General features: G+C 44.2%; 1 protein-coding gene and 1 long non-coding RNA gene across 3 annotated transcripts; one reads left to right on the forward strand and one right to left on the reverse strand.

The window, feature by feature from the left end:
- Window positions 1-16,232: 16,232 nt before the first annotated feature.
- Window positions 16,233-27,821, forward strand: LOC5513766 (organic cation transporter protein). 2 transcript variants are annotated; one of them, XM_001633949.3, is made up of 10 exons: window positions 16,233-16,336; window positions 18,596-18,895; window positions 23,695-23,841; window positions 25,077-25,357; window positions 25,512-25,754; window positions 25,977-26,111; window positions 26,239-26,318; window positions 26,391-26,499; window positions 26,618-26,690; window positions 27,093-27,821. In XM_001633949.3, exons 2-10 carry the CDS (start codon window positions 18,596-18,598, stop codon window positions 27,345-27,347), a joined length of 1,623 nt encoding a protein of 540 aa, XP_001633999.1. In that variant the 5' UTR covers window positions 16,233-16,336; the 3' UTR covers window positions 27,348-27,821. The 2 variants fall into 2 exon arrangements, with proteins under 2 accessions (XP_001633999.1, XP_032239139.1); XM_032383248.2 differs by lacking the exon at window positions 16,233-16,336 and adding an exon at window positions 17,245-17,782.
- Window positions 19,052-22,243, reverse strand: LOC116618980. The gene is made up of 2 exons (XR_004296448.2): window positions 22,074-22,243; window positions 19,052-20,489 (listed from the first exon to the last, which is right to left on the reverse strand). It is a non-coding gene; the product is annotated as an uncharacterized LOC116618980 (long non-coding RNA).
- Window positions 27,822-27,873: the final 52 nt, after the last annotated feature.

The following is a 27,873-nucleotide window of genomic DNA, read 5'->3' on the forward strand; positions in this document are numbered from 1 at the left end:
GATAATAATTGGGGCAAAGCCAGGTCCCTACAGATCATTTCCTTAACATATAGATTTAGGCACTGCCTAAGCGGATAAATCAAACAATTATCCATCAAAGATCAGTCTCTGACATTGCTAGACTTTATTTAACACCCTTTAATTTTACAAATGATTAGTACCCAGAAGCACTGTTCGGGCCTAGAACTGCCATTTACTATTTGCCATTCGCCATTAGCACTGACAACCTTTTTTAAAATAGGTGTATGCGTAATTAGTATTCTGTGTACTCGTCTAAGTTTTCGCTCTGTAGTGGAAGAATTTTGTTGGTGTGACGTTGTGGCTTATGTCATTATGTCACTAGTGTGTACCAGCATAACACCTGTGCCACGAGGAATTACAGTCAACTCGCCACCACACCAAACCAGGAGAGTCGGTTTGGAACGGATAAACCTGTTTTGGTGTCCGTCAATCAAAATGCGACACGCAAAAAGTATATCAAACTGGCAAACTTCCAAAAAATTCTCAACATTTTTTTTGCTCAAATCTGATGATCATGTGCCTTAGCGGGCGTGAAAAAGTCTAAAATACAACTAAAAAAGTGAGTTTTGTTGACGGACACCAAAAACGAGTTACACCGTTTTCAAACCGATTCTCATGGTACACGTGTTACTGAAAACGTTTGCAAGAAACAGTTCAACAAAAAGGTAAATGAAAGCATGATTGTTTTACCTGGCTTCAGACCTCTAAATAGTAGGTTTTCATCTTTCACCCGTTTTGCTTACAATGTTTATTGAAGAGGGTACATAGGAATGCAGAAAACCGTATTATGAGTTGCTCCAGAATGTTCTATTTTCATATTAAAAGATGGTAAGCATGTATATACAGTTCCCATATATATGCTTGGTTCTATTTAAAAGGCCATAATCCAAAAAGCACTGTACCGTTGACAGAGGCTGTTTGTGAATTTCATGCCGCAATCTATGCTTAACATAAAAATGTCCGAGGGCAAACGGACCGGCAATCAGGGTCCATCCTTCCATCCTGCTCCATGCCACCGACCAGTCACGAAGCCGATGATGCTTTTAAACTGTATCCTATCCATTGCCCTTCTTTGATATTCTCTTATCCAGAGTGATTTCTCATGCCACAATCTATGCTTTACATTAAAATTTCATCATTCGATCAACAGCTTTTACTTCAGCCCTCCAAATGTCTTCATCATCGCCTCTAACAAACACCATGTCACCAATCTCGACATGGACTGGAACTAAGATAACCGGAAGAGGTATTTGGGGTCTTGATAGTCCATTATAGCAAACTGACCATTCTCTTGAGGAAAAAGCATGATTTTCCTTGCAAGGTCATTCAAATATACACATGCATTAGTAGCATGCGGTTTTACAATCAGTGTATCAGCAACTGGATGTCGCATATCATTATTGTTGTTGTCTTTGCAGGTTTTGTAGGAGTCGCCAGTTACCAGTGGAATGTACTGTTGGTCTATTTTGAGTAGCAAGATATGCGTAATTCGGATTACTGCCTCCTTATCACCCTCAATTACACATACAGTATCCCCGATATGATTTTTGAAGGGCAGGAATGCCACCAGTGGGCTGAACAACTCTTCTGTATGCCTCTGTTATATGGACTTGTTGATCCAAGCCAGCTACATCCACATGACCAGATCTTCTCAGGTGTGCAAATATTGCCATTTTCTCGTTGTTGGACAAGACATGAATATCTCCTTTACCAATCAAGACTCCGGTATTCACTCTTGCAGTCTGATGTCTGTCTGCATTACACAGTTTAACAAGTTCCCTTGCAGCATTAAGGGAGGAGGCAACCATCTGAAATTATTAAAGTGTATTCAACTTAATAACTAATTTTATGTGTGGCACATACAATTAGTGCAACATATTTCTAAAACAGCTAGTGTAAACAAAGAGAAAACAACGGACTACGTCCATCTCTTAACAATTATAGACAATTATCAATAGATCAATTTGAGTTATTCTATGATCCAGCTATTGTATTTTGTACATTTTCTTGATTAAATTTCCCTGTTTGGTGTGGTACTTCCACTCTAAATGAGCAGGTCTTCATGAACTCTCTTTGGCTTTCTTTTCTCATAAATGTTTGTTCAACACTATTTTTGTTGCTTGTTTGCTTGACATATCTGACAACTGCTCTCTCATACTGGAAACACCAATAATTGTCTAGTGCAGAGAATCTCACAATGTACTCTGGGACATGGGTAAGAGTATGTAGAGTGATAAGACACTCTGGCATTCCGTACATTTCTTCTACAAGAATGCAGTACCGCCATTCTAGTAAAGGATTTGATCATGTCTTTTGTCCATCCAGCAAGCCCTCTAATAAATATAAATTCAACAATTCTTGGTAAAGGTGCCCATGCATCTTTATCATCTCGGTTGAAAAGACTATCCATCACAAATTCTGAAGCAGGGAAGCCAAACTTCTGGAACTCCTCGGCTGCAAGTTAACAATACTAATAAGTGAAAGCATATGGACTCATTTCTTAACTCAGAAAAACAAAAAATGTATACAATGTGGTTAGATAGCCTGCGACGCAAGCATTTCTTTGGGTTTTCAGGAAAGTGAATGCCCGAAAATTGAGTTTTTTGATGATATGGCAATCAAATGTTTATATCAAAATTAAAAAGCAGTATAGATAGAGAGATAAAAAAATATATAATAGAAGTTCTCATGGAGAAGTGGGGATCGGCTATTTATCGAGTTATGAGCTGAGTTGAGTTTGAGTTGAGTTTGAGTAACCGCAAAATGCCAAGAAATAGCGAGTAGGGCAGACAATGTCAACGGTTGGTTTCTGCATAAACATGAGTAATAGCAGGGACCATAAAGGTATTATTTTACGACCAAAAGGTCTCCTCGGTAAGGGAAAACCGGGTTCCTGCAGAAAACAATCACGCTGTTGCGTTAAGTTTGTAAGTGGACATGTTATACATGATTTTAAAGCTAAAAGATCATATTTATACGACTGCGCTATTGTGGTGTTTTAGATTTTTTTTATTACAGAGCCGGTAAATTTCCTGCTGGCCACGTGATTGAGGCGAAGTTGATTCCACAGGAATCCCAATGGTCTAACGTTACAATATCATAATGTAGATATTTTAACAGTTCAACATAACAAATAAACAGTTCAACAAATAAACCAATAAACAAAAAGTACTCATAATTATAACAGTGATTATGAAATGATTTTGGGAGATTTTGTGAAATACATTTCCCGCCAAATTTATTGAAAATACCCGGATGACGGCGCGCTTGTATTTTCTCACACATTCTTGATCCACCACAACCGTTCATACTACGGAATTTTGAGTCGTCATTTTAGAATCTTCAAGTCGTCTAGTCTTGTTCTACAGATTTTTTCTTTGTTTTGGACAAACTGTTTTGGGCGAATTCAAGAAAGCAGGATTTGCAGTAAGCTTCAATCCTGGAGGGAATGGCGATTGCTTTTTCGCGGCAGCAGGCCATCAACTTGGAGAATCAGTAACCATGTCGAAGAATGCGGTGTTCAAGTACCTGGAAAAGAATCAGTTTGATGTGAGTTTATACAAGTAAATACTTTTATATTAACTAGTTTTCTTTTTAGTTGTTTCTTTCATTTTAATCAATAACGTGAATTAGAGCTAGCCCTAAAAAGAAATCGCTAGCATGCTCGAAATGCTGTGCAGTTGACTAGAGACGGGTCGAGGTTTAGCTGAAGCGTTCTCACTCTAAAAGAGTCGGATCTGTCCTGGCTTGTAACTAGTTGTTTGTGAACTGAAAGTATTAGTGGTTTCAGAAAAATGAACTGACTCCCAGAAAAAAAGTACGCAGCGATCACGATTCATTGATTTCGTCTCAAACGGCAGCATGACGGAGGTGACAGATTCCAATTCCTGTCCAAAGAGGACTTTGCGGATACCATAATGCCTGCGAGTTGGAGAGAGGCCATAAAGAAGCTGAGGGACGACTTTGCCATCGATCTGGTAATCCAGACATTCTTGGATGTTTTCCGCCAGGAGTTGGTGATGGTGACAATTGATCAAGTAAGTTCTTACTTGGATCTTTTTATTGCCATTTTTACACTAGTCCACACATCCCGGGGGGGGGGGGGGGAATCTCCTAAAAATGTACATATGCTCGTCGAAAAAATGAATTTAGCAAAATGGGTGTGGTTTCTGTTTTTTTTTTTTAACCGTAAGGGATAGCAGATAAAACAAACAGATTATCAGGTTTCAGCAGTTTTATTAACGGGCTTTTAAGACTCTTCTATCAAGCACGGCTCAGAAAGTCTTACAAACTGTAACAGGAATTGTGATTTTTTATTTTTGGGGGTCGGTCCCCTGGTAGACGCCCTAAGGGATAGCAGATTTCCAGAAGACTCTAAGGGATAGCACTTCGGGTGAATAGGACAAGCATATGTACATTTTTTTAGGGAGAATCCCCCATCCCTCCCCCCTGGCCACATATTCTATCAACGACGCCCAACAAATCCGATCGATTGCATAATTACAACTCAGTTGGGTAATACAACAGGCTGATGGAACAAATGTAATAGAATAAAAAGAAAACTCCATCTAAAAGTGGTTTGTTTTGATATAGGATGAATACTTTGGTTACGACAGAGTTGGTCTTCATTATGTTGCTCTATCAGCTTTACAAAAGATAAGTCTTTAACAAGTAAGGCAAAGTAAAATTAATCAGATGTTTACCGTACGGACTTCTAAAAAAATCGAGTAGGCGAGCAGCTATTTTATTTTATTTTTTTACGCTGTGTAAGAAATCAGAGATCAGTCTGCCTTTCGCCGGCTACAATTGCCTCTGCTCACAGGAGACACGGCAGCCGTGTAAATTTATTAATTTATTTATTCATTAATTAATTTATTTATTTTTATTTATAATGCTTCTACCACTATAACACATATTGAAATAGCGGTAAGGTTGACACAACAGAGCACGGCTCCAACTCAAGTGTTACCCTTTACAATAAAAGAAAAAATAATTGGCAATAACGACAACAACAAAATGAAGGAAAACATGAAGAAAAAGTAATTTAAGAAAAATCCTACTCTAAATTGCTAATAGCAACAGGATGGTTGCGCAAGAATACTCCTAGCGCGGCAGGACAAACTGATTTCCACGTTACTGCATTTTCGGCATTGAAAGTAGTTTTGGGCGCCTGGCTGTATCTGACTGCCAGTTTGTTTTTAAAAAAGGGGATATGATGACATAGTGCGTATATCTACAGGGAGTGTATTCCACACCTTCGGAATTTTTCGATTAAAAAATGAATTTTGAAAAAGCTTTGTTTTACAGAGGGGAGTGGCTATATCAAGGCTGCTCCTGTGGCAGGACGATCTTAGTGATGGCAATGGTTTAAAGTAATAAGCTCAGATAAAGCTTCTCCAATTATTAAGCCCATTCAGAAAAAAAAACACAAACATGATCCTGTGGTATGTATTATTTTGTGGAAACTTTTTTTCGAGATCAGACAATTACATGAAAATTCTGTAATCAGAAAAACACCAGAAAAAAAATGGAGTATACCAGATAACCAACATTTCATAGTGACCAAATCAACTTGTTCACACACTGAAAATAAATGGCCCGTTCTAATTCTACAGAAAAAAGAGAAGACGTCATTGCGCATCTCCTATGGAGTGGTGGGATGAAGAAACCTATAGGCATTCCATTGTGGAAAGAAATCCCGCTGGTTGTTGTATATGCTGATTTTTTCTTTAAAATAAAAGCTACGAATCTAGTGGTTTAGAAGATTCAGATGATAATCCTGGTGGTGACAAGAACAGTGAAAAGCGTAATGCTCGGTTCCGGTCAGCACCGAGTAGCCTTTACAAAATCATTGGAATTACCCCAAAAGGAGAGATATACATCGTTAGATAGTCAACAGAAGGGCGGTACTTATATTTTTCTCATTCGATCCGGAACCAATACCTACACTGTCAGAATATCTAGCGATCCAACGTGCGACCATACTCAAGCCGAACTCAAGTCTGTAAACACGTCATTTCTGTCATGCAGAACTATTTCCTGGTTCCTGAAAAAAAACTATAAACTCTGTATGTAATTTTTGCGGGATTTCGACTTGCCAACTCTTCATCACAGTGTTCTTGCAAATCACAGAGATTCAAAAGGTGAACAGTCATGGAATGTACGGCATACAAAAAAACCAGGGCCAAAACCTTGTTGTACAAACACAAAGTGCAAAAAACAGTTACAGCCTGGGAATATTTGTATCGAGGTAGATGGGCTTTACGTGCCCCCAAATAACACAGCAGAAGGGAAGAACTTTGCCGTCAAACGTACTTACCGATAATGCGTGACTGTAGCTGATCAACCACGTCACAGCAATCTAGGGGGCAGCGACCCCCACTTTTCTGAGCGGATGTTTCTTTATATGTGAACGTTTTGTTTTTAAACCAAAGGGTTTCAAGCGGTACATATGCAACAGACAACAAATTTGTTGAACAATTTAAAGTCCCGTGCATAGGAACCTAGGTTAACCGATAGCACGAATTTAAAATCAGAAATTAGCTTCACTTCACACGTTGGTGTATAGGAGCAAGCTGTTTAGATCGATCACAACAGTTTGAAATACACCTCAGACTCGGTAATATCTCCTGTTTCCCCTTCAGCCTTTTCCTATTTCGCCCTAGTCCTCGTGTCTCCTACCCTCGGCACCCACCAGTTTTTACCTCCCTAACGGCGTCTGACTAGCCATCGATCTTTCTCCCTGACGATAAATCGTGGCTAGAATTAAGTGTGGTGGCACATTTATTCCTAAGAGCTCTTATGAAATCCCTCACACTATTGTTTTATTTCTGTGTGTTTGTGTATCTTCTTTTATCAGCCCGCCAGGTCATGCCATTCACTTCTCTCCATTCTTCGTATTCCTGGCTTCTCTGCTGCCCGTACCTCCGCGTATTATTTTCGCACAATATAGGCCATCGCAAAAGCTCATCGCTTATCAGCCACTATCTTATAGCGCGCATTGTTTCACAATCTCTCTTTACACGACACAACATCCCGTGTATATAAGACCCCGTACTCAAGGAGCCAACTGCCCTATACTTATATAACCACTATCTATCTCCTATTTGCCATCGATTTCTTTCTTTTACACCGTATCTGCACGCTTTCATATTTTATTCCTATCACCGGCCTTGTAATTCCATTTAATTGTCTACAAGCTCACATTACATTCCACAAGATCGAATAATATGTTATCACAAGAAGTTACCAACAGGTAATTATCACCTTCCTCCGAAGATCAAACACCCAGTTCTCCCCTAACATCTCACTGCTAGCCTATTTCTACCTCTCATATACAGCCACTACTCCAATCCTTACAGCCCCCAATGCAATACACCATATAAAATAGCCACACTTACACATTTTAACCCATGCACCAACGTCCATTACCACACATTTTATCACCCCACACAGCCACAGTTAAGCCCCGATGCCTCGGTACGAATACCAGATTAAAACCAAAACCTTCTACGAGCAAGTGAACCTCCACAAGACCTTCGTGATTAGCAAAGGGACGGACAGCATAATCAACGAGAGTGTCAACCTGCCGCGAAGGTCTATGAGTGGTCTGTTGCTCCTCTTTGTGGAGCCATACACGGCAGGGGCTCGCGACTCTGAGATGTTCGTGTACCCCGACATCAAGAGCGTCCGCGTTACAATCGACGGTATGCCAAACAAGGTCTTCAGCCAGGGACTACGCCCCACGGATTTCTGGAGGGAGGCGAAAAGGCGGTTCGTCCGCCCCTCCCCGGGGGGGGGGGGGGGGGGGAGCACAGCGGAGCGCCTGCCGCCCCGGCAGTCAGCCCCGAGTCGTTTTATGGCGATAACAAGTTTGCTCTGTGGATCGACCTTCAAACGACGGACGACAATGCTATCCATGGGGGCGGTCTCCGATTGGTCAACACCCGCGACGGTGTGCATCTCGAGATAAAACGCACGGCAAGCGGCACGGGTACCGTAAACTGTCACGTGTTTGTGGTGGCCGACGCCCAAATGAACCTTATGAACGGACAGCTAGAGTCCATACAATACTGAGCACAGACACGAAGTGCGCGAAGCGCTGCGGCAGCGCAGTATGGACCCGAAAAACATCCCATTTAACGCTCTTATCGTGGGCCCGACGTCATGCGGGAAGACCCATTTCATAGTGGACCGGCTGCGCGGCCCTTTCCGGGGCAAGTTTGACTACATCGTACTCGTGTGCCCTTACCTTTGTCTACAACAAAACATACGACGGCTTCGGCGAGGGCAACAATCGTCTGTTTGTCGTCACACCTGAGGCGGGTCAGATCGACATACTGCTAAGGTTTGCATCCCCCGTCTTCGAAGGCACTAATACGCTGATCATACTCGACGACTGTGCGGCCTCGAAAGACGTAAAGAGGCGCTCTGACCAGCTCGTCAACTTGGAGTTCAGCGCGCGCCACGTGGGTATTAGCGTGTGGGTGATCACGCAGCAGCTCACCAGCATCACGAAGCCGTTCCGTGAGAACATCGCGGCCTTGGTGGTCTTCTATACGCCTAGCAAGGCGGACATGAAAGCTATCCTGCATGACTACGGCGCGGAGCTCTCAGAAGAGAAGATGAAAGAGTACATGAAGGCCCTCAAGACGAAAAAGTTCTCGAAGTTAAAGTTTTGCTTGCGTCACCCTTATACCATCGCCCTAGTTGAAGGGTAAGCGCAGTAAACCACCGCCCACGTACACGCGTCGATCACACCGCCCTCAAGGCGGAACACACATGTTGCACCCTAGGGTGCATGATGAGCGACGAATACTTTGAGAGTCTTCTTGAGGGGGGCGTTTGCCCGCAAACGCACACTGGCGAGTCTGCCATCCCAGAGTAGACGTTCATTTGAAAGCTTGCCACTTCTTCAGCAACCAAGTAGTTGCATCACAAATGGAGGGACCTTAAGGAAGTACTAGTGCTCAGCCTGCCGATAGGCAAACGGGTCAGCGGAACCTGACAAACAAGCTGCGGAACAAACTGCTCATGAACCTGCACGTACGCCTTCGGCGTTGGTGGAGAGAATCACGAGCCCCGAGCCACCCGCGACCCGACCTAAACACCCTGGACGAGTCGAAGCCGGAAGGCGCTTGGCAGAGTGGAACCGACTTAACAGAGCGAAGAAGAAAGCTGTGCAACACGTTAAGTCGCCGGTCGCTAGCGAGCCGCAGGGACGCGAGGGCTTGCGCGCGCGCGCCGAAGATGCCTTCGGCACACACACCAGTCCCGGAAAGCAACTCTGCTTGGTCGGCCAGCTCGGTTATCGGGGTCGCTGGTCTTCTAGTGTCATTGATCGGCCTCTACACACGTAGGCGGGAGCTGGCTGCCGCGTTCACTCGTACACCAGCTGCCAAACAGCGAGCTACCGATCCACTTGTAGTGGCCGACGACGTGACCCGCCCGCAAATGCACAGCAGATCAAGGATCGACCGCTTGCCGCTCCGGTGACAGCGCTTCGCGCTCCCGGACTATGCAAATCTCGACTGTTAGCCATGGAGTAAGCATATATTTAAACACAAGAGCCCCACCCATATCCGCACGTCCGTGCATCATATGCGTACACGCGTATATATGTCGACGACGCAGCAAAGCAGATTACAAAGACCATCACCGACGCCGCAGTCATAACCGGCCTCGTCGCCGGTATTGGCTGGGTTGGGCGCAAGGTCTTGCGCGAAGAATACACCAAAGACCCCTCCGCGAACGCCATGAAAAAAATGACTGCCGCTGTTGCGGGTGCTGTCGCTTTGAAGGGTTACCTTGGGGACCAGAAGATCCTGCCCATGTAGTAGTGTACTACACGTGTAGGCCACGTATTAGACTTGTGCTCACGTACACACAGCACGTGAAACGTACACACTACTCGATGGCCTCCATCGCAATTTTGGTTGGCGGCGCCGTCCTAAACGCGACTGCATTCGTTGGTGGCAACTACCTCGCAAAGTTTCTGTCGAACGATGAGAGTCCTGCCTTAGCTGAGAAGGAGAGGCACGACAAGGCCCTCGAGAAATACCAACGAGACTATGGACGCTACCAACAGCGGCGACAAAAAATCCTCGATTGGCAAGCGCAAAGTCGCGAGAGAAGGGCCCTCGCAAAGCAAAACTTCACCGACACTGACTACGCGCTCAAACTCTACAACCAGACCAGGCCAAAACGATCCCTGGAGTCGATGCGGGCTCCTGAGCTGTCCGACTACTACATCCCCAGCAAAACGCAGAAAAACGCCGAGTTAGCGTACATTGGCGCCGGCGCTCTCGCCATCGGCTACACAGCCAGCCGCTTGCTATGATGCAGCTGCCGTTCCGGCGCTGCATCTAGGCGGCCTTATACGTATACGTATACGTATAATATAATTGCAGATCAGTTGTGGAGTGCTATGCACGACGTAGTAGCCGCTGCTAAGCGATTGACACCGAAGGTGTCGTCGATGGGTGGGTTATGTAGCTTTGGTGACATTGCTAACCGAAGCCTCGAGTTGTGGCGCGCAGACAGGGAGTGCGTTAAGAGATTCGCCAATGTCGTTCTCCGAAGGCCTACCGACCTCAGAAAGACCGCCTCGGCACTACCCGAACAGACGGCAACCGCCTGTTGGAGACTGATACACCTGTTGCAGTACATTGCCGACACGTAATGGCGGCGAAGCGCATGTCCGACGAAGAACTCGATGCGTTCCGTCGTCCGATATACTACGCCAGAGGTGGCTTCATCTTCCATAGATCGAGTGCGCAAGTGGGTAAGCTCGCAGCCCGTCGGGGGCTACACAAAGAGACCCCCTCCTCCGACTTCCTACGCCCACTTCTCGGAGCAGATACCAAATCGTATCCACCAGTCGGACCTGCTATTCTAGCCAACCGACCGCGGGTACAAGTATGCCCTAACTGTCGTTGACGTTGCTTCACGATATAAAGCCGCCAGCCCACTGAGGACTAAGAGGGACCTCTCACATGGCCTAAAGTCCTCATGGTTGATGACGGCACGGAGTTCAAGGGTGCTACCACAAAGCTCCTAACAGACCACGGGGTGGAGGTCCGACGGGCTGAGCCAGGGCACCACAGGAGCCAAGCTTTCGCCGAGTCTTTCCATCGCTGGCTGGCATAGCGCCTATTTCGTGCGCAGTACTCGAAGGAGCTTGCATCCGGCGAAACAAACCGCGAGTGGGTTACTGCTTTGCCAATCGTCATCTCGGACATAAACGCAACGAAGACTCGCATGACTGGCTTTGCGCCTAAAGACGCCATAAAGCTGATGCGCGTGCCTCTCAAAGCCAAAAAACCCCCTTAGAGGTCGGACGGAGGTGTACATCGCCGTAAACGAGGAAGACCTCCAGGACAAGGGCCGACGGCGAGCGACGGACCCGTGGTGGATAAGCAAGGCATACCCAATACTAAAGAGGGTCATGGAGCCCGGACAGCCAGTGTTGTATTAGACGGCGTACTCTAAGCACGGCTTCACGCGTTCGCAGTTGCGTAGCGTCAAGCTAGCGTGATCAGCGCTTGTGCCTTCTATTGCAGCTAAGGCACGTGAGTCTGACATTCCACTTGTAGTGACCCTGACTGTCGTCCAGCCGATCGATACTGAAGCATTGGGGATGGTTCTTGGTGTATCCCTGAAGCAAAAGCTGAGTGCCACAGACCGTGCACTTCTTTTCCGCGTCAGCAATCATGCCGAGTACGTGGTCTACCGTCAGAACGTGGTGCGATCCCGTGTACTTTGTGCGACCCTTTTGCCTGTCGTCTATAGCGTATCGCTTGATTCGCGCTATAATGAGCTCTTCACTGGGCGTAGCCTGCAGTCTTGTGGGAACCAAGGCACCGGGGGTGTTATCGGGGGAGATCACGCGGACTATCTGGTCGGCGTGCCGCACGCGGGAGATGCCGGTGTATACAGCATTCGTGATCCAGCCCTCTAAGCTGTGGTCTATGATAAACAGACGTCTTGGAGTCTGGATAGTCTTGCCCTGCACCCGGTGGACGGTTCCCCAGCCCGCGTATTTCCACTCGAGGGGAAGCCCGTTAAGGACCGCGTCGAGAGGGACCTCGACTACCGTGCCTTTGTATGCGTCGACCTTCTCACCCCTTTTGCCTGGCACGGGCACTGGCCGCCCTTGCTTGCGATAACGATGCGCGACGCTAGGATCGGGGTCAAAGCGGATGGTTGCTGGCAAGCGGGGGTAGTTTTTCCTGTGGTGCTCTATCAATCGCTGCTGAACAAGAGCCCCCATCTTGTTGGTCGAGCACACCCACATATCGCTTGGGTGGGCCTGCTCGATCGCCGCGTCGAACGCTACCCCATCCCACTCCTCTCGAAACACCTCAAGCTGTTGGGAATCTGGCCGACACCAAATCCGGTCCTTTATGTCGTGGAGCCTGGAGGAGGGCGCGGCAGAGCCGCAGTCGCATGTACTGTACGGCTTTCCGCAGTCTTCATACAGGCAGCGGTAGTCGGACTCGAACCAGCAGATGTTCCCTTGTGCCCACTCCTCGAGCATATCGTGAGGCCCCTCTTTATCTCCCCAGGGCGGGACCTGCCCATAGCCGCCACAACACACTACCTGACACGGCCGCGTGGCGCGTAGCACTTTAGTCTGTACTTTACAGCACTCGTCAATGACGATTACTTCTGCGAGATGGTCGAGTTTGTGCCTCAGCTCGAAAGGTCTCCACTCCTCTATCGGCTTCTCCGCTGGTATGCAGAGGTAGTGGTGGTAGGTTTGAGCCTTCACCGCGAGGCGCGGGTTATTGCTATGGTCGTGGGCGAGGTCGTTCTCGGGGATGAGCACCACAACGTTGCGGCCGCGGAACATGCTCACCGCCCACTCGGTCTTCCCCGATCCTCCTTGGCCGGCTAGATACATCTTTGCAGAGGTTGCGGCCAGTAGATCGCACGGCAGACTCGGCGCAGTGCTTGGCTCCCTAGCCAAGCTCCCCGACTTCTTCGGACCCCAAGACGCTTCGGGTCGCCACTCGTACCCAGGCTTCTTGTGGCGCCACTCTCCATACCTCGGATTTCGCTCCACGAGCTTTACACCACTGGGCACCGCCTTTGCGTATATGGCATCTGTGCACACTCGGAGGACGTCTTCGCAAGGGATCCGCCTCAACATGAGTCAAAACGCTATGTTTGTGTACGCCAAGACGAAGGCCCTGATATGGTACCATTGTGAGCGTCGGACACCGCCTTTGTATTGGATCAGATGAGCCCCGCCGGCATGCTCGAAGTTAAGTAAGTGGTCAGTGCCCGCAAGGAGGTTTGTCAGATACGCGGCTTCTTCACGGTCGCGGACTACGATCGAGGACTCGTCGCCATGGCGAGCGCACTTGCCTACGAAACGGACGGCGAGATCTCGAACCTCAGGGTACTGCGAGTCTTCGCCGCCGGGGCGGCACGCGATGGAGTGGGGGAACTTGATGGAGTCCTTTTTTCCGACGCTATACAACACCTCCCTCGCCGTGGCCATGACGAGGTCACCCGAGTCTAACAGGTCCTTGAGCTCTGGCGTGGTGATCAAGCCCTCGTTTTGTTCCAAATGCTGCCCTACCCTCCCGGAAGTGTAGGGGTGGCAGGCCTCAGAGAACTCCCACTCGGTCAGCTGAACGACCCCGGTTAGTTGAAGAACCTCGCTCACTGGCCGTTCCACAACATCCGCGATACGATACACGTTCGTAGGGAAGCCGTATTTCCGTACCAAAACAATGGCGTCCAACGCTCCACCGAAGACACTGTCCTCGCATCCTAGGTACGCCGCACGCATGTCGATGTGCGCATGAGGCTGCGCCCCTAAGGTTTCCTTGCTATTCCACACTTTGGACTCAACCTGCGCCGCTCGCCAGACGTCCCTGTATTTAAGAGGCGTTGGCCTGATGTTCTCTCTTTGGGTCCACTTCTTAAAGTGATACCCTATTGCGCCGCCCATTGAGTGCGTAGCTTCGGTGTACTCTTGGTAGGCTGGGTGGTCACCAGGGAGCCATTGAGGATCATATCCTGTCTCGTCTGTAAACGCCCTGTCGATAGCCGCTCCGTCCTGTCCCGATCGGTACAGATTGCCTTCTTGCGTGACTATAACGCGCCCGCACAGCCAGATCCTCGTGTTTCTGGGGATCGCCCTGTTTATAAAGCGAATGAGCACCTCTCGCACTTTTGCCTCGCGCGTTTTTTGTGGCGGCACTGGTAGCGCGAAGCGCTGCCTTCTCCTGACATAACGAACGAAGCTCCCCCTCAGCCCCGAAGTCTAGGCCGTGGACGCTCGTGATCGCAGGTGGTTCGGTCGGAAGCTCCGCCCAGGCGTGGTTATTGTGGCAAGGGATAGTGACCCTCGCTTGTACTTCCCCGAGTCCCACAGAACGTTACCCAGGGCGTCCACGGCTACTAGCTTTACCTCGAGCTTCTTTTCCATCTCAAAGAGGTCTTCTCTTTGGTGCATCCCGTAGTGGCCAGCATCTTGTCATATCGCTCGAGGATCTTGCCTCGTGTCTTGGTTAGACCAAGGGAGCGCGAGGTGCCGCGATTCCTCAAGAAGTCGGCAACATAACTCACAACACAGTTAGCGAAGGTGTCACCCCCCTCTCGCTCAAACATTGGCCCAGGCTCACCATTTTGCTCAGGTTAAGGGCGAAGCTCGTATCTCACGTAGACGAGGTACTCTCGTCCTTTCTCCCAAATACCCGCATCGATGCCTTCCAGGTCGCCGACTGCGATTTAGTCCCCTCTTTTGACTAATGACCCACCGATCTTGTGCTCCGAGCGCCCTTCCTCCTCTGTGATTGGCGCCAATGGCTCTGCGGGGGCCTTTACAACGACCGTAAAGAGTCTGTAACGCCGGTCGGGGTCTACCATCTCAAGCACCGGTGGCAACACTGCGTTTGCCTGCAGACTCTCGCTCGTGCGAGACCCACCACACCGAGCCATCGTCATTAATATCAGGCCCCCGCATAACCGGCTTTAGAGCAATGACACCTGCTCCACCAAGATCTCGTATCTCCTGGTAAACACCGGCGCTTATGTCTTGGCCCCGAAGAGTGGCATCCACGCTTGGGAACCGACGATGGGCGCCGCCGACGAAGAGAGAATAGTACTTCTCGGGGTCTAAGCCCTCTGGGCCCTTTTGCTCCAGCAAAGGGTCGAACTCGCGCCAGACTTCCTCTGGACACGCTTTCGCCGGTACGAGCGGCTTAAGGAGCTTGTGTTTGACATCGTCGGGGATGTCCTCGTCCAGGATGTTCTGGACCAGCCCTGCTAGTACGGCAGGCGCCTCTTTGTCAGGCATGCTATTGAGAACCTCCTCTATGTAGGCGTCCATGTTTGGGTATGCCTTGTACCACCCAGTCTCTAATTGCCCGTATCGCAGCCGGCGGGACGAGTGTTTGGGTATGCCTTGTGCCACCCAGTCTCTAACCGCCCGTATCGCGGGCTACGATATCAGACAGGACGAGTGCGAACCATTCCCGAGCGCGCCTCTCGGTGCCGCGCATCCTCTGCCCTACACGATTCGCTCCGCAGGGGCGGCACAACCGCGTCTCCGACTGCGTCCCTATGCCGCAAATCCTGCACGACACGGGGAGGGGGCTGTCCTTACGGAGCCTTTGGAGGTGCACCTTGCAGTAGGTGTCCATGCACCTCTGGCCACACGTGTTTAGCCACCTGCAGTAATCTATTCCGCATGTGAAGAGTGCAGTATTGGTATGAGTATATAAGGGGAGACATATATATATGTATATATATATATATATCCCCTTATATACTCATACCCATACTGCACTCTTCACATGCGGAAAAGATTACTGCAGGTGGCTAAACTTCGGCCATGTTTCATATATATATATATACTACAGGGCAGACGGGGGTCTAATTGCAAGGTTCCCACTCGTTTCTATGAAAGGCCCCAGTCCTGCCGTAGATTAATGATTGCTAACCATTGCTAATTATTTATCTACGCGAATTGGTCCCGACGTAGATTAATAATTAGCAATTATCAATCTACTCGAAACGCGTTTCGGTGTCTATGAGATTCCAAATTCCCCCCCGACACTAGCATGCTATGTCTCCTCTTATATACTCATACCCATACTGCACTCTTCACATTCCCACGTGTTATTCACATGCCGTCAATATAAACATTTCTGCCTCTATCATTACATTCCATCGGCAGAAATGTATTATTTCCGCTTGAAAAGTTCGGTGTCAAAGGCGTCTTGCATTCTAATGATTTGCTTTTAGAGTCACTAGAGCGCATCGCAAAATAAAGCCCCACAGCGTAGAACTTATAGAGGTGAGCAAATTCGGGTTTTGCACTTGCATTAGCGTAAGTTTTAGGGGGTTCTATACCACTTCAAAACATAATAAATGTAGGGTAAAAAAAAAAGAAACGATTAGTGTTTCAAAAAAAGATTAGTGTTTACTTTACGCAGTGGCTATTTGCCCGACAGTCGGGAAAGGTCCAAACAGTCTTCAACTTATACAAATAACCCAGTAAATTGTCAACCTACTGAATTCAAAGTATTTTACATTTGTTGAGAAAGGGCAAGTCAATCTGAGTTGAGCTTTGTTGTCGGTATTGAATGTTTTCTGTTGTTTAATGTACACTATTAATCGTATCTTAGTACCACTTCAGTGCCACAATACTGCTAAATATCGCCAGTTCTCAATTTGCTTAAATATCACTGTAAATTGTCGACCTGTGAGTTCAAAATATTCTATATTAGTTTGTTATGGAAAAGCTTATCTGAGCTGAGCTTTTTTGTAGGAATTGAAAGTTTTTCCCTGCTTGTGGAACACCTTTCCCGACTGTGTTATTGTAGCAGATAAAACTCAAGTGTCACTTTATAACGATTTGATGGTGTATTTAATCAAGGAAAAAAGTTCAATACCGACAACAAAGCTCAATTCAGATTCGCTTGCCCTTCCCAACAAATACACAATACTTTGAACTCAATAGGTCGACAATTTACTGGGTTAATTGAACATAGTGAAAACTGTCGGGCATTTGGTCCATTCAGGACCTTTCCCGAATGTCGGGCATTTAGACACTGCGTTTCCTTTACCCCTTTTATCGAACTCAAAAAAAGCAAATCTATCTGTTTAGTGATTTTTTTTCTGCTTAGAAACCTGGTAATATTCTGCCAAACAGTTTGGCAAAATTCTACTTTGTCAAATTTGAATCAAAATGTAGGTTGAGGGCAAAATCGGGCTTATGTATTCATTTCTTCCATTGAATAACACTGTTGACGTGCACTATTTTACGATATCATTTACAAATCTAAAGAAATGCACTTCTAACAAAAATGATACTAGTAGTAGATAAGATATGAGCGGCTGATCTGTATGGGCAATTGTGAAATTAATACTATAGATTGTATGCTTCTTATCGGTAATTGGGTCGCATTCCGAAATGCGGTGCGTGCCTAAAGAGAAGAAAGAGCATGAGCGGAAAACAGCAAGCCAAAATGCAAATTATTTTTAGTCATTGCCATACCGTCAAGGTGGCAACAGCTCGTTTTGGTGTGTTCAAGAATTTGAGTTCATTGCTATTTAAGACAGTGCCAGGTCACTGTTTCTGAGGCATGGCAAAGTGAAAGGAAAAACGCGAAGGTGGAATTAGGAGACAACGAGAAGGACTCAAATATCGAAGACCTGTCCGTCCCACTCCACCACATGCCCGCAAAGACGTTAAACTTCTGGCTTAGTTAATTCATTTGCGAAGTTAAGAAGCGAAGTGGTTAGTAGTTCGCTTGTAGAGCATTGAGAGTAACTGCAAATTTGTTGTTAAATGACGGAAGTAAATGCTTTGTCGGAAATATGTCCTTGTGTTTTCTATGCTGATCAGTTGAAATATGTATCAACAGTTAATGCATACTAATTAGCTGAGCAGGGATCTGCATCAAAGGTTAATGGTACTGTTTAATAACTCATCAACCCCAGCCCTGCTATCTATTCAAACCCTCCCCGTGCTTGATCTCAGTAGAATTGTATTGGGGATTACAGCTGTGTACATGTGATCTGAATTCTGTGCTGGGATTGGTTTGCACCCTCATGCATAAATGATGAATTTTACAATAAATGATATAGTTATACATGGTTGAATATCCTTGGAAAAGACATATTAATATTTGGGCAAACGTTTTGAGGGCCTGGGTCAATAAGCTGTTTTCTTGTCGGAAACTTGTGTGTAACTATTTTCTATGAACTCTTACATCATTTATGTATGTCGAATTGTCATCTCATGATTGCTTGATAAAACCTGATATAATTCATTTTTTAAACTGTTTGTTTTCATCTTGTCAAACCCCGGAACCTCCTCCCCCTCGAAACAACCATCAACGAAACAATCATCAGCTGCCATTTTTGAGACATTTTTGTTATTACAATGTATGTAGCACCCCATACTTCTGTTGTATGCGAGAAAAACAACCTTTTATCCAAGAATTTCCGACAACATCTCGAACAAATGCGCCCGTACGCCTTACACAATAATTGAAATATATAACCACAGTATTTTCTCATTTATGTGAAAACATCTCTCCAAATATAGATGCCCGAGGAAGTCGGCCTTGTTGATCCTGAAAATAAAGATGACAAGGAAAAGCTGTACAAGGAATTCGATGATGTGTTCGAAAACGTGCGATCGTTCGGTACATACCAGCGCCTCCTGTATTTCCTGACTAATCTGATATGTATTCCCCTGATGGCGCAGTTCTCTTCCCTGGTATTCGTTATGGGCACGCCCCAGTTCCGATGTGCCACGCCCAACACTACCTGCCCGCCTAGCAAGTGTTGTGATAACTGTACGGAGTATGTGTTTAAAGGACCTCTCAAGACTACAGTAGCAGAGGTAACAATCAATGATGATTACAACCACGTAATTATTCACAAGAAGTCAGAATTCTTTTTACAAAGGGTTCGTTACATTTAAAGATTTTATTTGTCTATTGTTATCTTGTGTGACGGGCGCAGCCATTTCTGATTTTTTTTTTTTTTGATTATTTTGTTTTTAATTTGCCATCCAGAAAGATCACGTGATCACTTAGCGCAAGTCCCCTATTGCTAAGCGCAAAATGATGTATGCACAGGTAACCCAAGCACTCGGTTTGTATTCTAGTACGCAAGAAAATTTGTATAGTGATAATATATAGATTTAGGCACTGCCTAAAAGCGGAGCCAGCGTACAATCTATTTAAGCCATATTATAATAATCAATCAATCTTTTATTGAATATTTTAAATGTAAATACAATAAGGGAAAAGCCGAAGCCAGAGGCTTTTTAAGCTTAATACATTATATGTATGTATATATGCAATGTGTGAGTGAAGCCGTTCATAGAAGAATTCGTGATGCACAGGTGAAGAGTGGGATATGTATGTAGGTATATTTTTTTGTTGTTGTTTAACCCGGAGAAACTTGTTTGGGCGTATTTGGAGGTATCATCGATTACGGAACATTAAAGAATTATAGTTTTTTTTTTTTTTACAGCAAAATGGGTTTCTTTTTATCAGCTCACAACACATTTCTAAACATAAGCATATTGCTTTTGCCAGTGAATGTGCTTCATACTTGCCTACACTGTCCAAATTCCCTTTCTTCCTTTCACATTGCACTACTAGAATTTCTTGATTATTATAATTTTCTTTCAGTAAAAGGGTAATAAAAGTTATTTGGTAAAAATTACAAATATTGGCTAAACAGTTTTATCAACCTTCTCTACTGTGTTTTTGTGGCTACTACTCTATTTGAATTGACACTATGTCTTGGGTATGGTTTGTAAAAAACACTGACCCTCCTTGAGGTGGTCCACGGACCCATATTGAAGCATCAGGGTGTCAAGGGTATGTACATCTGTTATTTTTGTGCTTAAACATAAAATAGGGCTCGGTGTGGCATTAAAAAAAGATCACTTCCACGAATAGTGCTAAATTATCTGTGAAATAATTTCATGAAAGGTCAAATGGTACATTCTATACACCCATTTATTATGTTGACTAATAATGAGAGTACAGTGCTGTTGATTTTTGCAAATATCATCTCAGATTCAAATAATAGCTATTTCAAAAGTAGATTTCTCACAAACCCCTGTTGAGTTAATTAGTGCAACTGGTAGTGGTTAATTAGTGCAATTGGAACTAAGAATTTTTTTTATTAGAAAACCCATTTATATCTAGAAATCTTATTTTTTTTTAGCAAGGGTCCATTTGCCAGGGGGCCAATTTTGGTCAGTGTTTTGTACCAGCCACTTTGTCAAAGGGTGAATGAAATAAATCACTCTAACTTGTTTTCAAAGTTTCTGACTACTTTAGTTTATTTTATTAGCTGGTTTAGTTTTTTTTATAACAAGTCTTCATTGGTAACTACTATCTTTTTGTTACTTAGCTGTATTAATGAATGCATCCTGTCCTAGCATCATGCCTCTAAAGCTGGCAGCTGGGATTCATCTGAAAAAAAAAAGGAGAAAAGTGACAAAAAGCTACGGAATAATACTCAAGATATAAATGTTATGCTGCACAAAACCTAATTAATAAACCTAAAATTAAAAATAATTCCAAGTAACATTAAGAATAGAAGATTAGTAATTTAATTATTAAGTCTGTTTTTTTAGGGGCTGATGTCAGCTAGATGTTGAATGGCCCTTTTAATAGGAAAAGCTGTAGAAAAAGAGTCATAAGGGAAATGTGTAGGTATAGCAGATCTTTTAAAAACCTGTAACCCCTTATGAACCTTTTTTTTTTCTAGAATTAAACCAAAATTCATTTTAAATTTCAAATGTTCTTCGAACTCACAAAAAAACTAAAACCGGTCCTCGCTCGATATCTTTCACAAAAGAGCTGACAGAACTTAAATGTGATGTGGAATTTCCAGATGAAAAATCGTTCTTTATTTACTTACAGGGAAAAAGTTATTCCTTGTAAAGCGGATTATAGTTCACTTCTTGAATTAAGGTAATGGTACCTATTATCGGACACTTTAGATTTACGCTAAAATATCTCGCGTACAAAACACAATTGAGTCTTAGGTTTTACAGCTAGAAATCTAGATTAATAGTCAGTAATTATAATAATTCGACCAATTTAACAAAAATTCGATGGTTAAATTTGGGAGAAAACAATCGTTCGTAAGACGTGTTGTGAAGCCCTATTATCGGATACCTAGCCCTATTATCGGACACCCTAGCCCTATTATCGGACAGCAGATTTCTTCTCAAAATCCAACGGGAAAATCATTTTTCATTTTCATTAAAATATTGCAGACAATAATTGTTGACATATGTACTTTGCAAAACTCACGACAGTTTTTAGTTTGAGACTCTTTCTTCTCCGTAGCAAGCAATTCAAAACACAAGCATCGCGCGCGTGACAAACTGCACGGCGAAATGTGCGTTTGCTCATCGATCGCCCAAATTAACGTTGAATCGTTCGATGATTGCTCGACTGTCCGATAATAGGGCACCGAGGTTAGGTACGAGCAATTCGAGCTATTCCAAAGTAGCGACTTTCATCACGATCGGTAAATCTTGGACTTTTTTACGGCTTCTTTTCGTCCTCGCGTATTCATGTCAAAGTGAGGATTTCAATCGCCATTTTGCGGTGCGTGAGAGAAAATTATTTCTAGTTTTGCGAAACAATAAACACTCGTAAAAAGCTTCGGAATACATGTTTTCTGAATGTTGTTTTTTCGACTCGATGGGTCATTTTTCGGCGTGTTTTCCTATTGTTTGAGATATTTACAGTCCGATAATAGGGCACTGTCCGATAATAGGTACCACTACCTTAATTAAAGGCAAAGAAATAACAACATTTTCTAAAAAAGGATGCGACATTTGTTTACTGATAATCAATCGCACAATTACCACTTGATCTTCCTATCCTTTTTATGGGATAATGGATAGACAAACTAGCTAAATTACTAGTTAGGAAAGGCCCTCACATGGCTTCAACTGTTAATCTTATTGAGTGCTAGAAATATGTCAACACGAGTTTTTCATAGCTCCGACGAAATTTATAAATTGAAGTCTTACTTACCTTTTTTTCCAAACACATCGTTTGTCCCTCCGTTCATCGTTTGTACGTCTTTATATTATAAAATTGTTAAGATGTGCCGATTTTCTTTCTTGGTTTTAGCCACGACGAAAATAATGCAAAAACGTTATCCACAATACTCTTGGTGTCGGCCGCGAGTTAGAAGAACAAAAACGCGGGAGAAATTAGACGCAGGGTTCCCGTGAGTGTAAATACAAAACCACTAAAAACTAAATTATTGTAAGTTTTGCTGTACCTTTCAGGGTTTTATTAAGTATGTAGCATTCTCGGATAGTGCTAAAATATATTCTTGTATAATGTTTTCACTGAAGTGACGTTTTACGAAGTTATCGCAAATTGTGCTGGCTCCACGGGCAGGCGGGCAGACGGCCGACACCACAGGGTACCCGCGCGATGACCAAAAAAACTGAGTCGCATAGTAGTTATATACCATTTCTGTAATATCGAAAAAATGCTCTAAATCACCTCGAAATCAGTAAGCAGTACGCTCTAAGGTTAAGCTAAACAGCTGGAGGAAGCAAAAGTCGCCATCCCTTTTTTGCGTAGGAAAACTTTGCATGGATTTTCCACTTCGCCGACCTCGAGTATTCTGTCACGATGCTTGAACCGACCACCCGTGCAAATATATTTCCCCGCCCTACCCCGGACCAATCAAAACCACTTGATAAAATCTTATGCAAGATTTTATCAAGTGGTTTTGATAGGTCCGGGGTAGGGCTAGGAGATGCAGTTGCTTTGAAGTGCGGTTACCAAGCCAACCAAAATGTCAGTTGGGTGCACGGCTGGTCGGTTCAAGCATCGTGACAGAGCGCTTGAGGCACAGTTTTTCTACGCAAAAAAGGGATGGCGACCTTTGCTTCTTTCAGCTGTTTAGCTTAAGAGGTGATTTTGAGCATTTTTTCGATATTTTTAGGGCCAAATTCTCGGAGACCTCGGGCTACGGAAAAAACTCTACATATCAAACATATTCCCCATGGATAGTGTCCTTCGTTTGTATTACCTTATATGGGCATTGGTGCCCATATTTAGAAACGCTAAACTTTTTTCGCTCCCTGATCTCCAGAAAACATGGTAAAAAATGCTGATTCCTGTCAATTTGAGACTCGCGGCGAGAGTTTGTCAAGAAAAAATTGATCGCTTGGTCAAATCTTTATCTCACTAATCTTGAAATGCCCTGATACCCAGGCCTCCAAGAGATTGACCGAGCAGGTTTGAAGGTCACCCAAATATTGATATGGGGCGCAACCTTCTCTCTTTCTTCTTCTCTCGTCGTGTATGGGTGCTAAAAGGAAAACGAGTAAGTAAAAATGGGCCCTAATACTCAGGAGAAAACGCAAAAAGACAATAATAAATTAAATCCACTATGAAGTCTATTTTCTTTAATTTTCGATTTTTTCACCACTATACAAATTCTCTTGCTACTAGGATACAAACCGAGTGCTTGGGTTACCTGTGGTGTGTGCTGCTTGAAAACCATTTGTAATACGCTGTTAAGTAAAGAGACACCTTTATTAAATTTTCACTTTTATGATCATCACAAAGTAACGGGATATTTTACTTGTGACAATAAATTGGCTAACACAATGTATATTTTTTATTGTAGTGGAACCTGATTTGTGACCGCGCGTACCTGGGCGCCACTCTCCAGTCGTGCTATTTTGTGGGGATGTTGATTGGCTCGTTGGTCGGTGGCGTCCTCTCGGACTTGTTTGGACGCAAGAAATGCATTTTTTTCTTCAGCGCCTTTTTGGTAACTATCTAGAAACGCATTCATTTTTTTAAATTAGCTTTTTGCAGTTCTAAATTAGCCCATTCCGAACCAATTAAGCCCAAAACAATTTAATACATACCAGAGAAACCAACTAAAGCCAAGCCAGAACAGTCAAGACTTGATCATATCAGACCCGTCATGGCAAACCAATTTCAACGTTTCACCGACTAATTCAACCCAGCCCAACTTTACCCACCCAGACCATTCCGGCCCATCCCAACACAACACAACCCAGACAAGACCAGACCCCAGACCCCAGACCCCAGACCTGACTGCGCCCGTCACCCCAGAAACGACGGAAAAATTTAATTTATTCCGAGCAAGTTTCTATCTTATTTTACATAAAAATTGGCTTTATGCGAGCAACATCGAGCGCCCTGCTTGTTTGCTGAAGTGATGTAATTGACACATTGATATGGATTTTTCCGGCCACGTTTGAGTGACATTTTATTATTGAATAATTAAAAAAAATAGATCAAGGTAATTGTATTACGCATTAATTCCGTCACTTCGGCAAAGGTGGTGACGAGAAACCGCCACCCACCTCTGCAAAAATGACTTACAACAGAGAAATAACCAGACATGAATGCAGGCTGATGGGGAGGCGGAGGGAAATCTCTTTCGGGATGGCTACTCTGCACGTCTGAATCGTTCGTTATCTCTGAGGAGAAGGCGCACAAGGGTTCACAAGGGTTCACAAGGGTTATTATAGTGGCCAACCCACGTGCCTTATGTGAAAATGATATCCGGATATTCCCCGCTGTCGCAATCAACCTGATCTAGTGAAACTATAATTAAACCTTACTCGAGATAAATTCCACTACACCGTGGGACAATGTTAATTTATTTAAATTGAACTAAACACTTTCTGAAAAACAAAATTCTGGCTTGTTTCGTAAGCGCTGAATACCTTGCTTCTTGTTGCGGTTATTTTGGCGCTGCTTGTCTGCCACCCTTACAACCACGTGACCTCTTAAAGGTCACTATTGGGGCCCAACCAAACTCAGACCAAACAATCCTTAACCAAATCGATGCTTCTCAGCTTAGTCAGATCAACTCAACCTATGCAAACCAAACTAAACCAATCCGAACCCAACCCAACCCATTCAAAATAAACACAGCCAAAAAAAGAATAAATAAAAACCCTGACATAGCCCAAACAAACCCAGGGAATCCAAGACATATGGATATACATTTTTTGAATTTCAATTCAGACGGTGTTTGGGGGAGCATCTTCGTTTGTGCATCATCCCGTGGCCTTTGCTGTGCTTCGTGTCTTCGTCGGCATCAGTCTTACTAGTGTCATGCTTACACAGTTTGTGTACGTCATGGAGATTGTAGGACCTCGATATCGGACGATGGCCAGTAATGTCATGGACATCTTCTGGTATGGAGGTGCTTGCTTTCTTATTCTGTTCGCGTACCTTCTTCCGGCCTGGCGTTGGCTCTCGCTGGTCTACACGCTACCGATAGCATTAATTCTACCGTTCTGGCCGTAAGTATAAGCTGCTTGTAGATGTCTAAAAGTATCTAAAAATATTTACATGCCATCTATTGTTTTTAAGAACTCTATAAGACCTTCACCGTTTGTATAGATCCTTACTCGGCCCTCTCCTATTCTCGGTCCACTTCTATTTATATTTATTCAGCTGGATCCCCGAGACTCCGCGATGGCTGGCAGCTAACGGCTCACTGGACGAGGCCCATCGCATCTTAATGAAGTTCGGAGGAAGCAAGGGAAAGTCATTGGACTCGGCGCAGCTCAGAGCTTTACTCGACCAAATCAGACAAGACCAAATCGAACGCATCGTGAAAGCCAAGAAAGATACGCCTGTGGACATGTTCCGGACGAGCAAGATGAGAAAGTTTTCTCTGATTGTTTGTCTTCACTGGTAAAGAACTCACTCAATTTTACTCGCGAAGATTCTAAAGCTTTTGTGATTTTGAGAGATTGAAAAGTTTTCTCTAATTGTTTGTCTTCACTGGCAAAGAACTTGCAATTTCACTAACGCAGATTCTAAAACTGTTGCGACTTTGAAGCGTGAGCAAGAGTTTTTGGGAGATTACAAATTGCAGTGATTCATCGCTACATGCAACCTTTATTTCTTTTACAGGTTTGTTACTGCCCTGCTTGGCTTTGGAATTTTTCTTTTCATAATGCAGCTTGCTGGCAACATCTATATCAACTATTTCATCATGCGATTCTTGACACTGCTAAGGGTGTTCCTAAGCTGGCTCCTGTACGCTAAGTACGTAATACATAAACCACACATTACATGTTAAGCCCGTCACACTTCAAGACACATCCTTTCTTTTTTTTTTCCTTACTTTTTTCGCATCCTTTAATTAAACTTACCTTATTTGTTGTTTTTTAAGGTTCGGTAGGCGTTTGGTTTTTGGTGGATTCATGACTGGAGCAGGTGTCATTTGTCTGATTGTGCTGGCAATATACCAAGGTACTTGAACCTTCTTGTCATTTACCTTAAACATAATAATCCAAGACGTCACCCTCACCTTTCTTACCACAGACTACCCACTCGTCACTACTGGAATAGCTATTGCAGTCAAAATTATGATTGATTGTAATTGGGCTGGAATTTACCTAATGACCTCTGAAGTTTTCCCAACTGTACTTAGGTAAGTCGTCGCCGCTACTGAAAAATCTTCTGCGCTCTTGCTCTGTTTGATTTTTCTTTTAACATCTCTAGATTTCATGATTACAGAGTACACGCTTGACTAGTTATCTTCAACACAGGAATACCGCGATGGGGATGGGTTCATGCAGCGCTCGTATAGCAGCAATTCTAGCACCCTACATCGTCATGACGGTAAGATACCATTCAAGGCTCAAAAGCAGCACCGCCATGACGGAAAGTTAGTATTGCACTTTCTTAAACACCGCCATGACGTATGCTCCCAATTAACCACATTGAAAAAAAAACACCCTTAATAACTATTCCTTTTAGCCAACGATTGTTTTCTAGCCCATTATATCAGTTGCAGCAGCATCCTGAAAAGTTATAGTCTCCAAACTTTACCATTTTAAGCAGCTGTTAATATAAATTATCAATTTCCAAACCATTGCAATGACAGTAGGTATGAGAAATTTCAACAAAATTGATTGTGATGCAATACGTTGCAAATTTTTTAAGACAGTTTTTTTAAACATTTAAAACATTTATACATAAGATAAGAAACATCTTGAAGTAATTGAATGATGTGTTTCTCAGGGTCAGTTACCAGGCCTCTCACTTGCCCTCCCGGTCACCATATTTGGCGTGTGCGCCATTGTTGGTGGTATAGCAACCTACTGGCTTCCCGAGACGCTCTTCGCGCCGATGCGTCAGACGGTGGAGGAGGCGGATGCAGCTGATGACGATTATCGGCTAGTCTGTTGGGGGAAACCGCTGACACGGAAAGGAGACCCGAAGACGGCTCAAGTCAAAGAATCAGAAGGATATTCAAAGGTCCCGTTAGACTGTTAGATATGAAAAAATGTAGGCGTTACTGAAATTCTCTCAAGACAGCCTTATTAGTAATATTAACTAGTGATAAAATTAATTTTGTAACTATCGAAACCCATCAAGGACAAGTGATGAGGTTGCATCATAAGAAGAGTAGTTTATTACTCATGTTGTTCAATTTTGTACTTTTCTTCGTCTACACACAAGATGCCCAGGCTACTTGATTATGTAATACAGGAAATGGTAATGTATTACGGTCATTGTAAATTTCTACAGCAAGTGCCACATCTATAATTGGGTTATTGACTTAAGTACTTGGTCGACACTTTATGTAAAGGCTTTGAAAGCAAATTGTTAGCTTATACCTTTTCGATCGAGTCCGTTAACTGTAACCCCCTCTGACTCAAATCTCTTCAGAGCTCGAGTAAGCAAGGTAATCACAGTATTATTAAGGATAATTACTTTTTCATTAAAGAACTCATGCACAATACACTATCACCGCCTAAAAAATATCTTTCAACCAAATATCGTTGATAAAGGATGTCAT

This window comes from Nematostella vectensis, chromosome 4 (genome assembly GCF_932526225.1).
Source record: "Nematostella vectensis chromosome 4, jaNemVect1.1, whole genome shotgun sequence".
In the NCBI taxonomy this organism is placed as follows: Eukaryota; Metazoa; Cnidaria; class Anthozoa; order Actiniaria; family Edwardsiidae; genus Nematostella; species Nematostella vectensis.

What these genes read in the sequence shown, in the direction of transcription:
- LOC5513766 (XM_001633949.3), top strand. Translation starts at nt 18,596, where the DNA reads ATGCCCGAGGAAGTCGGCCTTGTTGATCCTGAAAATAAAGATGACAAG. An exon ending in TCAAGACTACAGTAGCAGAG is followed by an intron (nt 18,896 to 23,694) that starts GTAACAATCAAT and finishes TTTTTATTGTAG; the next exon opens with TGGAACCTGATTTGTGACCG. An exon ending in TTTTCTTCAGCGCCTTTTTG is followed by an intron (nt 23,842 to 25,076) that starts GTAACTATCTAG and finishes ATTTCAATTCAG; the next exon opens with ACGGTGTTTGGGGGAGCATC.